At 41.7% G+C, this 19,835-nt stretch overlaps 1 protein-coding gene across 1 annotated transcript in view; it reads left to right on the top strand.

Moving 5' to 3' along the window:
* Window positions 1-19,835, top strand: part of MEGF9 (multiple EGF like domains 9) — a 76,948-nt gene that overhangs the window by 32,080 nt on the left and 25,033 nt on the right. The window contains exon 2 of the mRNA XM_068974748.1: window positions 6,867-7,068. Coding sequence (XP_068830849.1) covers window positions 6,867-7,068 — 202 coding nt within the window. The remainder of the gene's footprint in view (window positions 1-6,866; window positions 7,069-19,835) is intronic.

The following is a 19,835-nucleotide window of genomic DNA, read 5'->3' as shown; positions in this document are numbered from 1 at the left end:
AAAAGGCCTTTATTATGTTCAAGAAGATAATCTTTTACCAGGACAAATGTTTGTGCACAAAGAGGGGACTTCTAAACAAAATTACTCATTTTTAATTTTTTCTTCAGTGCTAAAATTTTCATCTCTTGGCCTTGGTAAGGGATGTTTGAAAAAGTGCAATGTTTAATTTAAATGTAATGATTGCTTTGGGTACTTTTACATCAAAAGCATACCATAAGTTTAAGGTCTCAGAGAAAAATGTCCATTTATTGTCTCTTCTCTCTTCCTATTTCTATTTTTAAACAGTTTGAAGTCCAGATTTGAGTTTCTTATTCTTCTTTTGGGTTCAAGTCACCGTATTTCATTGTTATTCAGAAGTGCAACAAAAAGAAAATGTCTCCCTGCTAATATATGTTACTATTCTCATATTATCTCTGTACAGTTTTCCTAAGAATTACAGGGCATTGCAGGGAAACCTGCTGTTGAGTGATGTTGAGTCTCCTCCTCCGTACATGCTCTCAGGCGACCAGTGAGTCTTCTGGCATTGCACTCAGACTTGTCTGCGATGAGCTTTTACAGTCCTCTTCGTGGTTTTCCTTTCCCAGTAACATACACACTAGTGACTCACCATCAGTCATGCCACAGACTCCTTTGTGCTGTTCCGGTGTCTAAGAGTCTACCTCACTAAAAAGGCAGCACTTCATGTCTTGTCTTTGACTATAGGTCCTTCCCACTGCTTTTATCAATTGACGTGTCTTTCTTTTCTTTTTTCACATTGCCAGTCTCCTGTAGGTTGCCTTGTTTCTGCATTAGCTCCTATCTGGTTCTGTATGAATGTCTAGAACTGTGAGGGCTCAGAGAGTTTACGTACAAGCTAACAAGTTATCCTGCACAATTTAGTGAGTATTTGTAGTCCTTTGTATTTGTTACTGTTGCTCATACTATTCATTTAATTTGGGCCATTTCATTTGAGGTTAAACATTGAGAAAGGGCCTCAAATTCTGAGCTCCAAACAGAAAAGATGCATGTTTTTTGGCAGTTGGTATGCCTCACTTTAGCTTCCTTCCCTTTAAATTTGGGGAGGAATGTTAATGGGATAGTGTATTTTTGTCTTGATATATCGCCTTCATGGCAATAGAACTTTATCCTGGCACTAGGGTAATCTCTCTTGCTGAAATATTTGCAGTTCACCGTACTACTGTTGGGCTTCCCTTCTGGCTCAGCTGGTGAAGAATCCGCCTGCAATGTGGGAGACCTGGGTTCGATCCCTGGTTTGGGAATATCCCCTGGAGAAGGGAAAGGCTACCCACTCCAGTATGCTGGCCTGGAGAATTCCATGGCCTTTATAGTCCATGGGGTCGCAAAGAGTCGGAAATGACTGAGCGACTTTCACTCAGTCACTCATTCTGCTACTGTTAGGATGGTCAGCACCAAGGTTTTATAATCATGGTGCTGTTTCACTTCTCCCTGACATCATGGCTGTGCCCTTCTGTTTTCATCATGTCTGTAAACATCTTTATTGATAGTGTGCGGAGCCCAGGATATGAAGGGTACCATCTTCTTCCCCATCTTGCTGACTCACAACTTGAACTCCTCAATGTCGGGACACTAATTCTGCTTCATGGACACTGTCCAAAACTGCCATGGTAATAAACCCAAACTCGGCTTTCAGGTCTCGTCACAAAGCTGTAGTCTGTGAACATGGACAGAGGATGAGATGGTTGGATGGCATCATCGGCTCTATGGACATGGGTTTGAGCTAACTCCAGGAGGCAGTGCAGGGCAAGGAAGCCTGGCGTGGTACAGTTCATGAGGTTGCAAAGAGCTAGACACGACTGATCGAGTGAACAGCAATAGTAATCCATTTCTTCCAGCTATTATAGTTACTATTTTGGAACCCCATTGGAGAAGGAAATGGCAACCCACTCCAGTATTCTTGCCTGGAGAATCCCATGGATGGAGGAGCTTGGTGGGCTACAGTCCATGGGTCACGAAGAGTCGGACACGACTGAGCAACTTCACTTCACTTCACTTCACTTCACTTTTGGAACTCCAAACCACTTCCACTTTATGTGTTAGGTCTGAGTGTTATAAATATTTAATTATACCCTGTTTACAGATGAGAAAAAGAAGGCACAAGGAGATTAACTAAGTTCAGTTCAGTTGCTCAGTCGTGTCCGACTCTTTGCGACTCCATGGACTGCAGCATGCCAGGCTTCCCTATCCATCACCAACTCCCAGAGCTTGCTCAAATTGATGTCCATTAAGTAGGTGATGCCATCCAACCATCTCATCCTCTGTTGTCCCCTTCTCCTCCTACCTGCAATCTTTCCCAGCATCAGGGTCTTTTTCAATGAGTCAGCTCTTTACATCAGGTGGCTGAAATATTGGAGCTTCAGCTTCAGCATCAGTCCTTCCAGTGAATATTCAGTGTTTATATCCTTTTGGATTGACTGGTTTGATCTCCTTGCAGTCCAAGGGACTCTCAAGAGTCTTCTCCAACACCACAGTTCAAAAGCATCAATTCTTTGGCTAACTTGCCTTGGTCATAACTAACTTTGGCTAACTAACTTGCCTAAGGTCTTGAAGCTAGTAAGTGATAGAGCTGGATTTAAACCTGTGGCTGTCTGCTTCTATAGCCCGTGCTCATATCTGCTTCATTTACTTTTTCTTTAAATTACTGTCATATGAGAGTTATAGGTGGTAGATGTTATGGATTCAAACTATGGGTGATAGAATTATAGTTTTTGGAGGAGTAAATTTCAGCTGGTTTTTTAAATAAAAGATACATTTAAATGTGTGGACAGGAGACAGAGTTCCATGGAGCACAGAATGAGTAAAGTTGCGAAGATGAGATGGAAAAGAGTCTGTTCAGGGGCTTACAAAGAGATCGAATCAGCTCTATAGAAATAATAAATAACCAGCGAACTGAAGGTTTATCCATAAGACTTTATTGAAAAAATACTTAGCTTTATTCTCGAAGTTCTTAGATTAATTGGGTTCTTCTAGAACACCTCTGCTGCTATCTGCTAAGTCATTTCAGTCGTGTCCAACTCTGTGCGACCCCATAGATGGCAGCCCACCAGGCTCCCCTATCCCTGGAGTTCTCCAGGCAAAAACACTGGAGTGGGTTGCCATTTCCTTCTCCAATGCATGAAAGTGAAAAGTCAAAGTGAAGTCGCTCAGTCGTGTCCGACCCTCAACGACCCCATGGACTGCAGCCTTCCAGGCTCCTCTGTCCATGGGGTTTTCCAAGCAAGAGTACCGGAGTGGAGTAGGAGAGGCCAATGGCAACCCACTCCGGTACTCTTGCCTGGAAAATCCCATGGACGGAGGAGCCTGGTAGGCTGCAGTCCATGGGGTCACAAAAAGTTGGACACGACTGAAGTGGCTTAGCAGCAGCAGCAGCAGCAGCAAAACACCTCTACTAAAAATTTTATCTCATTTGTTGGGAATACTGATTCAGGTTTCAGTTGGAAGTACATTAGTAAGGAAATAATAGATAAAATTCTCAGTCTTTGTTATAGAGCTTTTTAGTCCGTTCATTTTTCTTGAGCTACTTCTGCCCACACCAGCATAATTTGGTTGGTTTAACTTGTGATGAAATTGGTCCAGCAGGAGGAATTAAATGTATGTTGGAAATGTGCCAGATTTTGGGAGAAAATGTGATCTTTAACATTCTGGTCATTTTGGTAGAGTGACGATCTTGCCATGAAGTCGCTATTAGAAGGTTTATAGACCACTGAACATGGCTTCCTTATTTACAAAAACCACACACACACACAGAAGCTAGAAATAATGTGGAAACATGTACCTTTGCAAAAAATGTCACGCTTACATAGCCTAGTGAAAATAAGAATCCCAGTTGAGATGGAAAGCTTATTGCTGCCCTAAGTTTGGGGATGAAGAAATTTGAATTCTCCTCTGGGTTGTAACTGATTCCCCACTGAAGCATAAAATATACATAAAATAAACCATTTTGTATTCATTCATTCGGTATATTTACAAGTTAGAAGAGGTGTGAAGAGCAGGGAGATGAGCTGACGCCAAAGGTCAGGAGCTGAGGAAACATGGGCAGGGCGGACCAGGTGAGAATATCTCTGTGGAGCCCTTTGTTCTGATGTGGGTGGGTAAGCAGCTTGGGATGACGTAAAGAGTTTTGAAGGTTAATTTCCTTATCTAGAACAGAGGAGTAACCTGTTTTTTATAACTTCTAGATTTGCAGTTTATCCAGTATCTTTTTAAAAATCATCAAAGCTTACATTAGTTTTTTCCAAGCTAAACTTTTGTCTATAATTATAATGTCATTTTATATAGTTCCTTACCTATTCAGAAATATAATTTGTGCCATAGATTTCTCTGGGCTTTTTAAACCCAGGTCCATAGCTACTTTGGAAGGGGGGCTATTCTTAAAATATGTACAAGGTTTTATTTTATCTGCAGTTGATTCTAACCATATGTTTTTGTACATGCTAAAAAGCCCTGTGTTGATTTTTTGTCAAACTATGTTGAAAATACTTTCTTCTTAATAAAATGAGTGTTTGTTGTTGCTCAGTCACTAAGTTGTATCCAACTCTTTGCAACCCCATGGACTGCAGCACACCAGGCTTCCCTGTCCTTCACCATCTCCTAGAGTTTGCTCAGACTCATGTCAGTTGAGTTGATAGTGCCATCCAGCTGTCTCATCCTCTGTTGTCCCCTTCTCCTCTTGCCCTCAATCTTTCCCAGCATCAGAGTCTCTTCTAGTGAGTCACCTCTTTGCATCAGGTGGCCAAAGTATTGGAGCTTCAGCTTCAGCATCAGTCCTTCCAATGAATATTCAGTGTTTATATCCTTTTGGATTGACTGGTTTGATCTCCTTGCAGTCCAAGGGACTCTCTAGAGTCTTCTCCAGCACCACAATTTGAAAGTATCAGTTCTTCAGCACTCAACCTTCTTTATGGTCCAATTCTCACATCAATACATGACTACTGGAAAAACCATAGCATAGCTTTGGCTATATGGACCTTTGTCGGCAAAGTGATGTCTCTGCTTTTTAATATGCTGTCTAGGTTTGTCATAGCTTTCCTTCCAAGAAGCAAATGTCTTTAATTTCATGTCTGCAATCACCGTTTGCAGTGATTTTGGAGCTCAAGAAAATAGAATCTGTCACTGTTTCTGTGGATGGAGGTCCATAACATTGTACAGGAAACAGTTAACCAAAACCATCCCAAAGACAATGAATATAAGTAAGAGCAGAAGTAAATCCTAACTGACCTTTAAATGAATCTGCATTAAAAAGCTAAAGCCAACTAGTTCTAAATATTTTCATTCAAAAACTATTTGAAATATACCTAAAGACAATGTTTATTTTCTAAATCTTTTAATTTGGGAAAGATTTCAAATTGTGATTTGATTTTAACCCACTGATGAGGATGCCCCTATAGACATTCTCATCTGGGATTTATTGTTCACCATTTCTCATATTAAAGTTTAAATTCTCCACTAATTTCTTCCTGGGAAGAGTGTTTTGTTCCTGGTTCCAGCTGTAGCATAATCCTGTCTAGTCTATTTTGAAGCTGAGAGATAGTTTAAGGGTTTGAATAGTTAGTCAGTGTCAGTTTGAAATGACTGTTTCTTGTCCTGTGTGGAGACCTGTTTGAGTTACTAGTCAACCGTCTGAGCCATAGGCTTTTGCTGCTGTTCAGTGGAACTGTCTATTACTTAACATGTTGTCATTTCCAGTATGCGCTCTCAGTTCCATGTAGATAAGCATAGGCCCTGCCTTTGGAGAGGTCTAATCGAGTAAGACTAATAGTATGTAGATCCATCCACACATTGGAGTATAGGGTAAGAGGGTTAGAAGATGAAGAGTATTGAAAAGGAAATTGAGAATGTTAGTTTTGTAATTAGTTTATGTACCTTACTGTGTATAATTCCCAGTTTGTGCTGTGCTCGGTCGCAAGGTTGTGTTCATCTCTCTGCTGCCCCATGGACTGTAGCCTGCCAGGCTCTTCTGTCCATGGAATTCTCCAGGCAAAAATACTGGAGTGGGTTGTCATTTCCTTCTCCAGGAGATCTTCCCGACCCAGGGATCAAGCCTGTGTCTCCTGCACTGGCAGGCGGGTTCTTTACCACAGAGCCACCAGTTCAGTGCAGTTCAGTCGCTCAGTCGTGTCCGACCCTGTGACCCCATGAATCGCAGCACACCAGGCCTCCCTGTCCATCACCAACTCCCGGAGTTCACTCAGACTCACATCCATCGAGTCGGTGACGCCATCCAGCCATCTCATCCTCAGTCGTCCCCTTCTCCTCCTGCCCCCAATCCCTCCCAGCATCAGGGTCTTTTCCAATGAGTCAGCTCTTCGCATGAGGTGGCCAAAGTACTGGAGTTTCAGCTTTAGGATCATTCCTTCCACAGAACACCCAGGGCTGATCTCCTGTAGGATGGACTGGTTGGATCTCCTTGCAGTCCAAGGGACTCTCAAGAGTCTTCTCCAACACCACAGTTCAAAGGCATCAATTCTTCGGCGCTCAGCCTTCTTCACAGTCCAACTCTCACATCCATACATGACCACAGGAAAAACCATAGCCTCGACTAGACGGACCTTAGTCGGCAAAGTAATGTCTCTGCTTTTGAATATGCTGTCTAGGTTGGTCATAACTTTTCTGCCAAGGAGTAAGCATCTTTTAGTTTCATGGCTGCAGCCCCCGTCTGCGAGCCACCAGGGAAGCCCATAATTCCCGATTTAAACAAACTAAATAGGAGAGAAAGTGAATTTGTACTGGAATTTATTCTCCCCATCCTTACAAAATTGTCATGAACGTTTACCAAGAAAAGTCAAAGAGTTTATTAAGAAAACATTAACTCTTGATTGATAATATCTTTTTCTCTCTTCTCTTTGCAGAATATGTGTGTAACTGCTCTGTGGTTGGAAGCCTGGATGTGAATCGCTGCAACCAGACCACAGGGCAGTGTGAGTGTCAGCCAGGTTACCAGGGTCTTCGCTGTGAAACCTGCACGGAGGGTTTTTACCTGAATGGTACTTCCGGGCGCTGTCTGCCCTGTGTCTGTAATCCACGTGGAGCCCTCAGCACAGTCTGCAACAGGTAAGCAGCAGAAGTTGAAGGTAAAGTTAACTTTATCACACTCAGAAGGTGGCCCCTGCTCTCAAGGACCAGACTGGTGTAAATAAAGGGGAGAGGAGCCATAGAGTCATCAAACATTTCATATTCTTTGTTATCATTTTGACTTGGGGTCCACATTATATTTAATGTCTAGATTTAAAAGGTTCTACTAACACAACATTGTAAATTAACTATACTACAATAGAATTATTTTTTTTAAAAGCTTCTAATTTACTGATTTAGTTCTTCAAAGTAGTTGTGTAACCAGTTTTGCTTTGTAAGGTGCAGTGCTTAGCTAAGTTCAGTCGTGTCCGACTCTTTGCAGCCCCATGGACTGCAGCCCACCAGGCCCCTCTGTCCATGGGGATTCTCCAGGCCAGGATACTGGAGTGGGCTGTGGTGGCCTCCTCCAGAGGATCTTCCAGACCCAGGGATCCAATCCAGGTCTCCTACACTGCTGGCGGAGTCTTTGTCTGAGCCACCAGTAGTTTCTCTAAATGTCATAGAGCAAAAGTACTGAGAACGTAGCCTGCTTTCTGGAAGCAATAACTTCTAGGCCCTTCCAGTGAAAATGAGTGTTGGGTGCTCAGTCATGTCCAACTCTGTGTGACCCCATGGACTGCAGCCCGCCAGTCTCCTCTTGTCCATGGAGTTGTCCGGGCAAGAATTCTGAATTGGGTTGCCATCTCCTTCTCCAACCCGGGGGCTTAAACCCGTGTCTGTTGCATTGATAGGCAGTTTCTTTACCACTGAGCCACAGGGGAGGCCATGTGGGTGCTTTTCTGTATTTTAATTGCAATTTAGGAAGTTGGTTGGTAGTTTTGTGTTAACATGTAGTGCATTGTAATTTTTTTCATTTAAAATATTGGAGAATGTTAGCATTTATGCAGAATATCTGATTTTCAGTAACGGATGATGCTGGGCAGGTGGAAGATATTATTCTTCCCTCTTCTACGTGAACTGTCTTCTCTGTGTACTTGACAGGTTCTGTCAGCCTTATAGGTCTTTTAGGGATCAGTAGCACATGGTTTCCATTATCTGCATGATGGCAAAGCATGGTGATCTCCGTACCCCTTAGCGTAGTCTCTTCCTCAGTCCTCTAAGGAGAGGCTTGCTTCTCCTGCAGCCCTTACAGACAGTGGCTGTCTTCACCCTCCTGCTTCTCTTGTCTCTGGACCTGGGGCTGGAGCGTCTTCCTTGTTTCTCACTGCTGCTCCTAGAGCGCCTTCCCTTCTGGCTCACTGACACCTCCCTGACCCTATACCTGTCACAGGTCTGGATGATTTTTCAGTATCTATAGATAGTCCTAATGACACGTTGGCCAGATCATGACAATGTATGGCAAAATCACAATGTTGTGAAGTATTCATCCTCCAGTTAAAAAAAATAAATAAAATTTAAAAATGCACTGGCCTCTGTTTCTTGACCTGTCTTCCAATAAGTTTTCCTCCATCCTCCTTCCAGTCTTTATTTCTTTTACTTGTCTTATTTCTTGATTGTTTTTGTCCCCAAGAATAAGCTTATTAAAGTTTTTAGATAAGTCCATAATTCTTTTCTATGAGTTAGGGCAGAGTAATACTTAATTTAAAACATTATTCTTTCAGAGTGTCAGGTAATTTGTCAGAGCAAGCACTGCATCACAAAAGTCATTTGAAAACCTGTAAGTCATTAGAAGGAAGGTATGGGAGCTCCAAATCCAGCGCTAAGCGTCGCATGTCTTAACCACCAGAAAGGAAGTTACATGGGGATGAGACTGGAGGAACAGAAATAGGAAGTTGCAGGACTGTGAACTTCAGCAAGAGTGCGTGGGTGAGACCTCTGAGGAAGCGCCTCTGTGCTCTGGTCTACTGTAAGGTGTGCGTGGGTGACTTAAGGGGAGAAGGAGTTGTAAGCAAGGAGTGTGATATTTGGCAGAAAGGAGATGGAGTCTGAGTCCATTCTTGATTTAGTCACTTAGTAACTGTATAATCTTATATTTCACCTCACCTCAGGGTTTTCCTCTGTAAAATGACATGAAGAATTTTTGTGAGAATTAAGTTGTGTCTGTATACCCATTTACACTGTAACTGGCACGTAGACTCAGCTCAGTAACACTCCAGTAGTTGAATATGTTTTGTTTTGTTTTTTTAAGTGAGGAATAGAATTGTTGACTCACAAAAGAGGAAAATTAAGTCACCAAGTTTGCATATGAGCAGGGATTGAAGTATCTGTTTCTGTTGGTAGTCTAAAGAAGAAATTGTTCACTGTGAAAGAAAAAGAAGTTTAGCTTATTTTCTTCCATTTTCATGAAGAAACCTATTATGCTTTTTAAAAATTTCAGTTTAAAATAATAGTAGTGAAAATTTAAAAAATAAAAAATAAAAAAAAATAAAATAATAGTAGTGAAAATTAATTGCAGACTCACTAGGCATGATCCTGGGCCCTTTGCATGTAGTCATCCATGTAATCCTCACAGCAACCATATCAGTTAGGCACTATTATTATTATTCTCATTAGTACAGGAAAAGAGCTACAGGTTAGGTACTTTGCCTAACTTAGAGCATCAGTTCAGTTCAGTTGCTTAGTTGTGTCGGACTCCTTGCGACCCCATGAGCTGCAGCAAGCCAGGCTTCCCTGTCCATCACCAACTCCCGGAGCTTGCTCAAGCTTATGTCCATTGAGTCAGTGATGCCATCCAGCCTCTGTCATCCCCTTCTCCTCCTGCCTTCAGTCTTTCCCAGCATCAGGGTCTTTTCCATAGTAGCCAGTAAACAAGAGTTGGAAATGAAATGTATGCAATCTGAATCTAGAGTGTATATTCCTGTCTACTATGTTGGTACAGCCCTTTTCAAAAATCTCAAATATTGAGCAGAGTAAGTGAGTATTATGAGAAACTTTGATTCAGTTGTACCCACTACTTGATGTCTTATAGGAATGTCTTTTTAAAATATATTTATTCATTTGGCTGCACTGGGTCTCAGCTGCGGCACGTGGGACCTTTTGTTGTGGCGCACAGACTCCCTAGTTTTTGCATGTGGGCTCCGGAGCCTGTGGGCTCAGTTGTGGCTCAGGCTTAGTTGCTCTGCGGTATGTGGGATCTTAGTTCCCCAATCACAGATCAAACCCACATCCCCCACATTGCAGGGCGAATTCTTAACCCTTGGATGACCAGGGAAGTCCCTATAGGAATTTCTTCTGATTATATAATTCATGCCATATGAATAACTCTGTCGGGAAAGTAATCCCAGTTTTAGCTTAGGAGACATTGAGAACATTAGGGGAAGTTTATAAATATACGCTAAATTTCTAAATAGAACAGGTTAGAGTAGGAAACAAGCAGAAATAATAAGGAGAAAGGATTCCCAAATGAGCTAGGAACTGAGTAGTGCCTTACAGGTTATGGTTTGGGAAGGCGAGAGATAGGAGAATACCTTATCAGGAGAGAAAAACCATGTGAATTCAGGAGAATTTCCTAAGGTTATACAGGATGAGAAATCTGATCAGCTAGAAGTGAAGTGAAGTCACTCAGTCGAGTCCGACTCTTTGCGGCCCCATGGACTGTAGCCTACCAGGATTCTCCATCCGTGGGATTCTCCAGGCAAGAATACTGGAGTGGGTTGCCATTTCCTCCTCCAGGGGATCTTCCCAACCCAGGGATTGAACCCGGGTCTCCTGCATTATAGGCAGACGCTTTACTGTCTGAGCCACCAGGAAGGTTCGCAATACCAATGCAAATACCAGTGCGAATTCGGTCATGGCCTCCTTGTTCTCTTTTTAAAAAGAAATGAAGGTGAAGAGTGCACTCAATTCTCTCCTGATTCCCTCATGTATCTAGTGTTCATGAATCAACAGCTGGCTTTTAAAAAATTCATCTGCCTATTCTTTATGCCCATATATTTCAGTGGGAGTTGCCCAGTGAGGGTAGTTTGGCTGCAGGAACCAGATGTGGGTTGAGCAATGTCTTTGTGTGCAAACACAAGCTCCTTTATGTACTGACAGATGGCCGCCCCTCACATCACCACTGCTGTTTCAACCTGTTTAATTGTGAAAGAGTTAGTCAACAAGATCTTTTCATTTCTGCTTTTGGAATGCATTTCTAATATTTTCCTGACTTATATTTCTAATATATTTCCTGACAATAAATTTAGATATATTGAATTTAATAAACGGAGAAATCAGATACCATTTTATCTCAATAAAGGAGTATGCCTAGTGAGAGCCTGACTGTTAATATAGCCTTAGAACGTTGTCAGGGTTGACTTATATGTAGACAGTCATATACAGATTTGAGATTTTTTAATGTATCCATAGTAGGTTAGTGTACAAGGTGTATCATTTTAAAACTCTCTCTGTAAGATAATGAAGTTCTGTTGTGTAATATCCTTTCCCATAAAACCTGTGGTTGCTGCTGTATGGTGTGTGTTGAAATATTTACTACTTTGCATTTTTAATTATGGGAATATGCCGCAGGGCAGAAGACAAAATTTTACTCATGAAATAAACTTATGCTGAAATAAATGTCAAATAGAAAGATGACAAAATCTCCAGGACTCATATTCACATGGGGCTCTGAAAATCACCTGTTGTGTAATAATCAGGAGTAACAGTTGGTTGTGTAAACTCTTATTTATTACTTTTCCTGTAATTCTGGGACATAGAAAAGTTATTTGATCACCAGAAATAATTTAAAATTGAGGAAACCTTTGTCATTTTACCCACGCATTTCATTTAATAGAGATTGCATTTGCCAACTGTATATCAAGAGATATTATTCCTATGCTCATGGAGCTTGAAATGGAAAGATAGAAATATAAATAAAATAGCATTTATAAAGTACACAGGAGATTCAGGAGGTCTTGAGAGAGGAGATTACATTTGAATTAAAATTTGAATGATGAGTAGAAGTTTATGTGGAAGAACAAGCCACCTTTAGTAGACTGCAAGAGGCTCACTGTTTCTTGAAGGCAGGAAACACTTCAGGCCGAGAGGAAGGTTTGAGAAGAGAGACCTTTGTCTGTTTGTTTACTATTGTGTGTCTAATACCTAGAGTAGTGCGTGGTGCAAAGTGGACACAGTAAAGACGTGATGAGTGAATAGTTGAAGAAGAAACAGGGCCAGACCACGAAGGGCCTGAGACGCTGTGCAAATTAGTGTGTCCACTGAAGAGTGCTGAGTGTGCAGTGGCATTGGATTTGCTTTTTAGCATATTTACTCTTTCAGAGGTCTGCTGGATAGAGAGAGTGAGCTCAGACAGAGAGATCTGGGAGAAGGCTATTGTGTAACTGTTCAAGCAAGAGAAGTTAAAAGGCTGATCTAAGCCATCGGCGTTGGCAGTGGTGCTGGAGAGGAGGGAACCAGTGTACGAGAGAAAGATCTACAGAACTGGGTGGTTGATTTTATCTATGGAGTGAGAGACAGAGATGGCTCCCATGATTCTTTCTAACCTTAGGCTTTAGCATGTTCATTTTCTATGGGACGTTCAGATAGAGATACCTGGGAGACCGTTGTGCACACATTGTGTGCCAAGCTCAAGAAACCTTACATACTAGCACACTGTCAGGAAACGAAGCTTCGTAGCTTTAATTTTATTTAAAAACAACTTTACCCCAATTATTTTTCTTAAAATTATACCTATCTTTAGTTTACATTACCTTTTTTTTTTTGGTATACTTCAGTGTTTCTTTCCTTGAAGGTAGAATTTTAAAAGGTAGCCATCTTGGTCAGAAGCAGGTGACTGATGTCAGCCTTAATCCTGTCAAGGTTCGTTTGTTTCAGTAAATGTTTCTACAGTGCCAAATGGTTTGTGTCTTAGAAAATAAATCATGTAAAGTTCATGGTAAAACATATTAGACTAAAATTCGAATGCTAATAAATGGCCAGACCGGGGCTTATTCAGAAAAGGCGCTGACTGCATTGAGGTTTCAGTGTGAATAACGCATGTCTGTCACAGCTTGGAAAGCTCTGTGTTACTCGGTGCATTTTTGTCTTGAATCCTCCTTTCAATGTAGAGCATGGTCTGCCCTCCTGGTCTTCTAATTATTAACTAAATATCATCTGTAGTCAAACACATGGAAAAAAAAAAAGCTTTTTCCTCCCAGCTATTGGTGACCCTTGTGAACATTAACATAACATGTCACAGTGAATTGATGTAGTTGCTGTTGATCAAACGTGTAATTTTCCCTAAACCATATTGCAGACTCTACTACTTATTTCATTTTATTAAGTCGCTTTTAGGTCAGTTGGAAATTTTTTAAAGAAAAAATTTAAGTTTTATTATTTATAATACTAAAAGACTATTATTTTGCTTCTTCTGAGAAACCCCCCCAAATCTATAGTTATATATATGCTAATAATATTAATACAAATAATCAAGTTCATATAAATGTATGAACCATTTGGTACCAAAGTATTTGTTTAACAAATTTATATATTGTGGTACCAAAGTGTTTATTTGTTTAACAAATTATGTACAGGGTACTTTCACAGACCTTGTGGGAAGTAAATAAGACAATGGGAAAACAAAAGGAGCGTCTGGCCTGGTAAGGTTATAAAGAAACAGGCTTCCCTGGTAGCTCAATGGTTAAGAATCTGCCTGGCAAGGCAGGAGACTCAAGAGACGCAGGTTCAATCCCTGGGTTGGGAAGATCCCCTGGAGAAGGTAATGGCAACCCACTCTGATACTCTTGCCTGGAGAATCCCATGGACAGAGGAACCTGGCAGGTGAACAGTCCACGGGGTCTCAAGGAGTCGGACACGACTTATCGACTAAACAACAACCACAAATATATATATAATATATTTATATAATTATAGTACAAAGTACAACCACCACAAATATATATATATATATAAAATTATAGTACAAAGTAAAAACTGATCCACATCATAAAATAGAAAGATAAAATATTAAGGAGATTAAGAAACTGGGAGATGTCACTTATAGCTGAAAAATCAGAGATGATGTCATTGGGGAGATAGCTTTTGACCTCAGTTTGGAAGGAAGGAAAGGATTTAGACATACGGAAGTGGAAAAGGTGCAAGAGAGCGCTGCAGAGCAGGAAGCAGCAGGATGAGCATCTCAGAGATGTGCTCCCACAGGATGTAAGGTGGCGGGGGGGGGGGGGGGGGGGGGGGGGCGGGGGCAGAGGAGACACGTCTGCAAGCCCCGCTGGCGTCAGGTCCCAGGTGGGCCAGACGCACGGTTTGGATTTTATTCACAAAGCACTTTTTAAGCAAATGACAGATCAGCCGTGCGTGCCAGTAGTGTAGAATGGATGGCTGTAAACAGGCGGAGAGCCGAGGCAGAGTGAGAGCTAGGGAGCCTGGGGCGACTGCCGAGAGAAGGGAGTAGTGAGAATGGTCATCTGCCCAGGGAGAGCAGTGTCTCTGCGCACAGTTGTCTAGAAAGTTTATGATTTTTCGCTTTAATGCATGTACGCAAATCGAGAGGCAGTTTGTGTTTCTAAGTTGAGTGAGGGAGTCGCTCCGGCCCGGGTTCCTTCTTCGTCCCACGCCCGTGCCGTGTGCTTGCCGTTCTTCCTTTGTTGCCCACCGCCGGAGCTGAATCTGCCTTCCTCTGCTTCTGCAGCCGCCACCCACTGCAGCCCAAGGGGTTTTTATTCCCCACAAGCCTTGCTGCTGAGTGTCAAGCAGTGTCCCCATACCCATGTTCTTTCTGTGTTGCTAAAAATAAACCCAAGGGCCCTGTACCTTTGAAGATTTTTGAAAACTATTCATCTTTATAGAGAGCCCTGTGGCGGTAGCAAATATAATAGATACGGAGAAGTTGAGCGCTTATATAACTGACAAGCTTTCCACAAACAGGGTTCAAATGTAGGCATACTTCTTTTATTTTTCCAGTTAATTACTCTAACACTCATATGCCTCAGTAGCACAAACCCAGTGCCCTCTTTTTGAGTTAGTCCATTCCCCAACAATTACTCACTAACTTTCCAGTAGCTCTAGGAGTTCGTCCTCCTCTAATGCTGAGTATCAGGGGGACGTGATTCTGGTCAGTTCACTGATGTTGTTGTTTCTCACTCATGTATTGAATTTGGGGTTGGGGCCTGGCCCTGCACAGCCTGATGTGGTCAGTGATGCTCGATCGCTACTGGGGGTTGATTTTCCTGGTCCAGGATGATTGGCAGCAGCAGTTATCTGAGGGAAGATGAACCCATTCCCTTGGTTCCAAGTTCCTTCAACGATGCTCTAAACTGGGGCTCTAAAGTTACAGAAATTTAACAATTGACTCCTTTAGTCTATACGTGCAGTTCCATCCAGTGTACAAGCCAGTTCCAAGAGTACTGGTTGAGGACATTTTGTAGCATCTTTTACCTAACAAATCCAAAATATCCCTCCTTCCCCAATATAAAAGGTCTTGTTAAACACCTCTCTCAGACAGTGGGACTTGTTCACTCTACACTTACTAAGGGAACCGTAACTTAAATGATTCTTCTCCCACCAGTAGGATCTGCTCGAAGGTTATTTTCAAGCAAATAACCCCTGCCCAAATGGCAAAGCGTTGCAAACTTCTCTTGCAAAGAAGAAAAAATGCACGTATTTAATCTCTAATTCAACATCTCTCTGATAGGACAGTTTACTATACTTAAAAAGTTAAAAAATCTTACAAACACATAGTATTTTTCTGGGCTGTACTTTGACTTCTTTCTGAGATAAAACTAGCACACAACACAACTTGGAAAATACTACTGACATTATTGTTGTTCAGTCGCTCAGTCGGGTCCAACTCTTTGTGACCCCATGGACTGTATGTAGCCCAACAGATTCCTCTGTCCATGGACTTTCCCAGTTAAGAATACTGAAGTGGGTTGCCATTTCCTACTCCAGGGGATCTTCCCAACCCAGGGATCGAACCTGCATCTCCTACACTGGCAGGCAGATTCTTCTACCACTGAGTCACATTATTACTCCCACCGTCAGCCCCAGAATGTACAGCATTAACATTTGTTGACTGTTTACTGTGTGCCAAGCTAAGTGCTCTATATGTGCTATCTTGTAGAGATAAATAACAGCTGACTGAAGTGGGATTATTCTCATTTTACAGGTGAAGAAACTGAGACGTGAGTAATTTGCCCCCTAACAGGCAACTAGTAGTGTCAGAACAGGGCTGAAACCGACACCTGTCTGACTGCACGGCCGTCAGGAATCCCTGGGGCTTGTCTGTGTGGCTGGGCCTCTGCTGCTTTCCCAGATAAGCGTGGTGACCGTCCTAGGTTCAGCTGCTGTACATGCAGACTCCTAGCACGAAAGTTACCATTTGAGTGGCAAAAGATAATACTGTTAGTAGTAAGTCCTGTGAGCATCCTGTCGTCCCTGATATGATGAAAGGAGGAGGGCATGTTACTTCTGTGATATCCTTACCCCAAATTCATAACCTCAGTCTAATCCTGAGAAGACAACAGACAGATCCAAATTGAGGGACATTTTACACAATACCTGACCGGTACTCTTCAAAAGCTTCAAGGTAGTAAAAGACAAGGAAAGACCAAGACACTATCAGATTGGAAGAGGCTAGGGAGATGAGCAAATAAATGTAAGGTGATACCCTGGATTGGACCCTGGAACAGAAAAAGAACCTTGGTGTAAAAATTAGGAGAATCTGACAAAATCTATAGTTAGTAGTGATATAGCGATGTTATTTTTCAGTTTTTATGAATATGCCATGGTTGCATGAGAAGCTCACAGAAGGTAAATAGTGTATGAAAGCCCTCTGTACTGTCTTTACAACTTTTCTTTACCATTATTTCAAAATAGAAAGTTAATAGAATAGTTATTTGGAACAGTCCATCAAGGGAATATGGATAGTATTACTGTCTTATTATGAGGGAAGAATTGGGCCTGGTGACAATCTTAGCCTTTAGTTTCAGAAGAAGAATCAGGATAAGGAAATAAACTTATTGTGAAAATCTGCCATTTTAGATGTGTGACCTTCTGGTTAGAATATACAATCAAATTCATAGCCTATTTTAATGTTTTAAATATCTTTTTTTTTCTCTAAAGTTTTAAAAGAAGAGCTTCCTAAGTAGACTTGATCTGAAATAGAAGGACACTTGTTCCCGAAGAGAAGGCTTGTCTTTCTGTGTCCCTTGAAGAAGAATTAAATCAGCATGACTTTTTCCATCTCAGATGGTTTTTTTTTCATAGCAAGAAATATGTTTCCTATAGGGTAGAGAGAAATACTCATCTTTTTTCTCTTTGATTTGTTTTCCACTCAAAATATCTAAATTCCTCAATCTCAGAGAGAGATGTGGGCTTGAAGTCTCTGTGGATTTCCTTTAAAAAGGAGTATGAGTGCTTCAGCCATGATTATTTTGACATTCAAAGTGTACGGGACTAGTTTAAAATTAGTCCCATAAAAATTTCATTATTATTAAAGTCACTATCATGATATTTTATTTATTAAGTTAATTCTCTGGTATGATATATTCCATGAATATATCATATTCAATATATATAATATTCATATATTCAATAATTTGAGATTTTTGAGTTTGTTCCTATGTTTATAAACTTAGTAGGTTTCTGGGGAATAAAGTCATTTACAAACAATAATATTCTTTTATCCTGTACATTTTCTCATTTCATTCTAACAACAACCCTGAGGGGTAGGTAACAATTATTTATCCACCAAATTATAGATGAAAAGTAGTATTTGAAAGTTCCAAGAGAAGCCCAAAGCTGGATATCTATTAATCACCAGAGTGAGGAGGAGTCATTTCAGGGTCTTCCGACACCGTATCCCACGCTCTTTCTGTTGCATTAAACTTCCATGGCGTGCAGTTCTGGGTTTGGTCAGGAGTTCTTAGCCTAAGATGGGGAAGTCCACGAAACGCAGTCATGATCTGGGCATTTTTCTGTGGAGAAGATCTGCAGCATTCAGTAGATTCTCAAAGAGATCTGAGACCATCGAGTTTAAGAAGTTTTCTGAATACTATGCAGGAAGAACACAGATGTTCTTCTCACATTGCCAAAAGCAGTGATGAAAATATGGCTTGTCTTATCCATAACAGAATCCCTTCATCTCTTCTGCCGATTCCTAACACATACACTACACTACAGTGCCATCTCTTTAATTTTTCTTTTTCTTTTTCTTGAGTTGATTTTTTAAAAAGAGTTCTACAGTTAAATAGGATGTCCAATAAAACAGATATTATAGATGTTTGAAAGGGTTTTGCAGGGAAATAGTTTTAGCTTTCTGGACTAAGCTGTTCACCTAAGGAAATTACATGATTCAGTAGGAGGATCAGAAGGAAATGAACACCTAACAAACACTGGTGAAACTCTATGCTTGATGCTTTACACATATAATGTCTCTGATTTCTCAGAACAGTTTAGCCATCTTGCTCTGAGAGGCTAAGTTTCTCAGCCATGGGGCCTGACTAATAAGTGTCAGAGCTTGGGTTTGAGTCTAGGTCTGTCTGTCCTCAAGGCTTTCCCCACTGCGTAGGAATGTCCCCTGAAGCAGCGTGAGCAAGACTAGAGATGGCAGTGCCTCAGTATGAGTGCAGATCTGGGTGTGGGTCAGCGTGACTCATCCAGTCAGGAACTGGCCCACGGAGACATACATCTATTAATAGAAGTGACACCTGGGCACTGTGAAGGTGAGTGTGTCACGCGCGCATGTGTGCTCCACCATGCAGTCGTGTCTGACTCTTTGAGACCCCATGGACTGTAGCCCACCAGGATCCTCTGTCCATGGAGTTTTCCAGGCAAGAACACTGAAGCAGGTTGCCATTTCCTGCTCCAGGGGATCTTTCTGACCCAGGGATCAAACTCACATCTCCTATGTCTCCTGACAGGCTGATTCTTTACCACTGAGCCACCTGGGAAGCCCAGATATTGCATAGAAGGAAACAATTTGAAATAATGAGAGTATCTGTAGAGAATCCGTATCTATAGAGACTCGTTTGCAAGGCAGAAATTAGCACATTAATGGATATCAAAGCTGTGTCCACCTGACTTGCTGGCAGGCATTTGACATGCTGGAGATCTGAAAACAAGTGTCATGGACCTATCCACTGAGGCGAAAAGTAGGCAGACAGAGCAACTAGGACCCGGAGACTAGCGCTGAGAAATTCATCTATTCAGATAATAATTGTAATTCAGTCATTGAGAACATAGGGGACTGCGGTTAACTGAACCAGTAAGCGAATGGAACGTAATGACAGGCGGATCACTGAGGCTGATTGCTTATGTTGGAAATGATACCAAATAACAGGTTCAGCACTAAGCCTAGAAATAGAGATTAAGCAGCTTTGCCAGTCAGGGTGGGAGTATTAAAAGTATTAATAGGTAATAAAATAAGAATATCTCATTAACCTAGTGCAGGGGTCTCTAAGTAGGGTCTCCAGACCAGCGTCAGCATAACCTAGGGATTAGAAATGAAAATTCCTGGGACCGACCCTAGACCTATTGAATCCGAAATCCTGGGATGGGGCCAAGCAGCCTTCCAGATGCATGCTTAGATTTGAGCACCATTGATCTAGTGGACAATATTGCCCCCTAAAACCTAATATCAACTTATATGTAGGAGAAAAGGGAAAGAAAATCAAGTCACTCAGTCATGTCCGACTCCTTGCGACCCTGTAGCAGGCTCCTACATCCATGGGATTCTCCAGGGAGGTGGGTTACCATTTCCTTCTCCAGGGGCTCTTCCCAACCCAGGGATCAAACCCAGGTCTCCCGCATTACAGCCAGACCTCTGAGCCACCAGGGAAGCCCCATGTAGGAGAAAAGCAGAAGGCCTTCTA

The sequence above is a fragment of the Capricornis sumatraensis genome, chromosome 6, assembly GCF_032405125.1.
Source record: "Capricornis sumatraensis isolate serow.1 chromosome 6, serow.2, whole genome shotgun sequence".
Taxonomy (NCBI): domain Eukaryota; kingdom Metazoa; phylum Chordata; class Mammalia; order Artiodactyla; family Bovidae; genus Capricornis; species Capricornis sumatraensis.
Note: the sequence above shows the minus strand (reverse complement) of the source record. Positions and strands in the feature narration are given on the sequence as shown.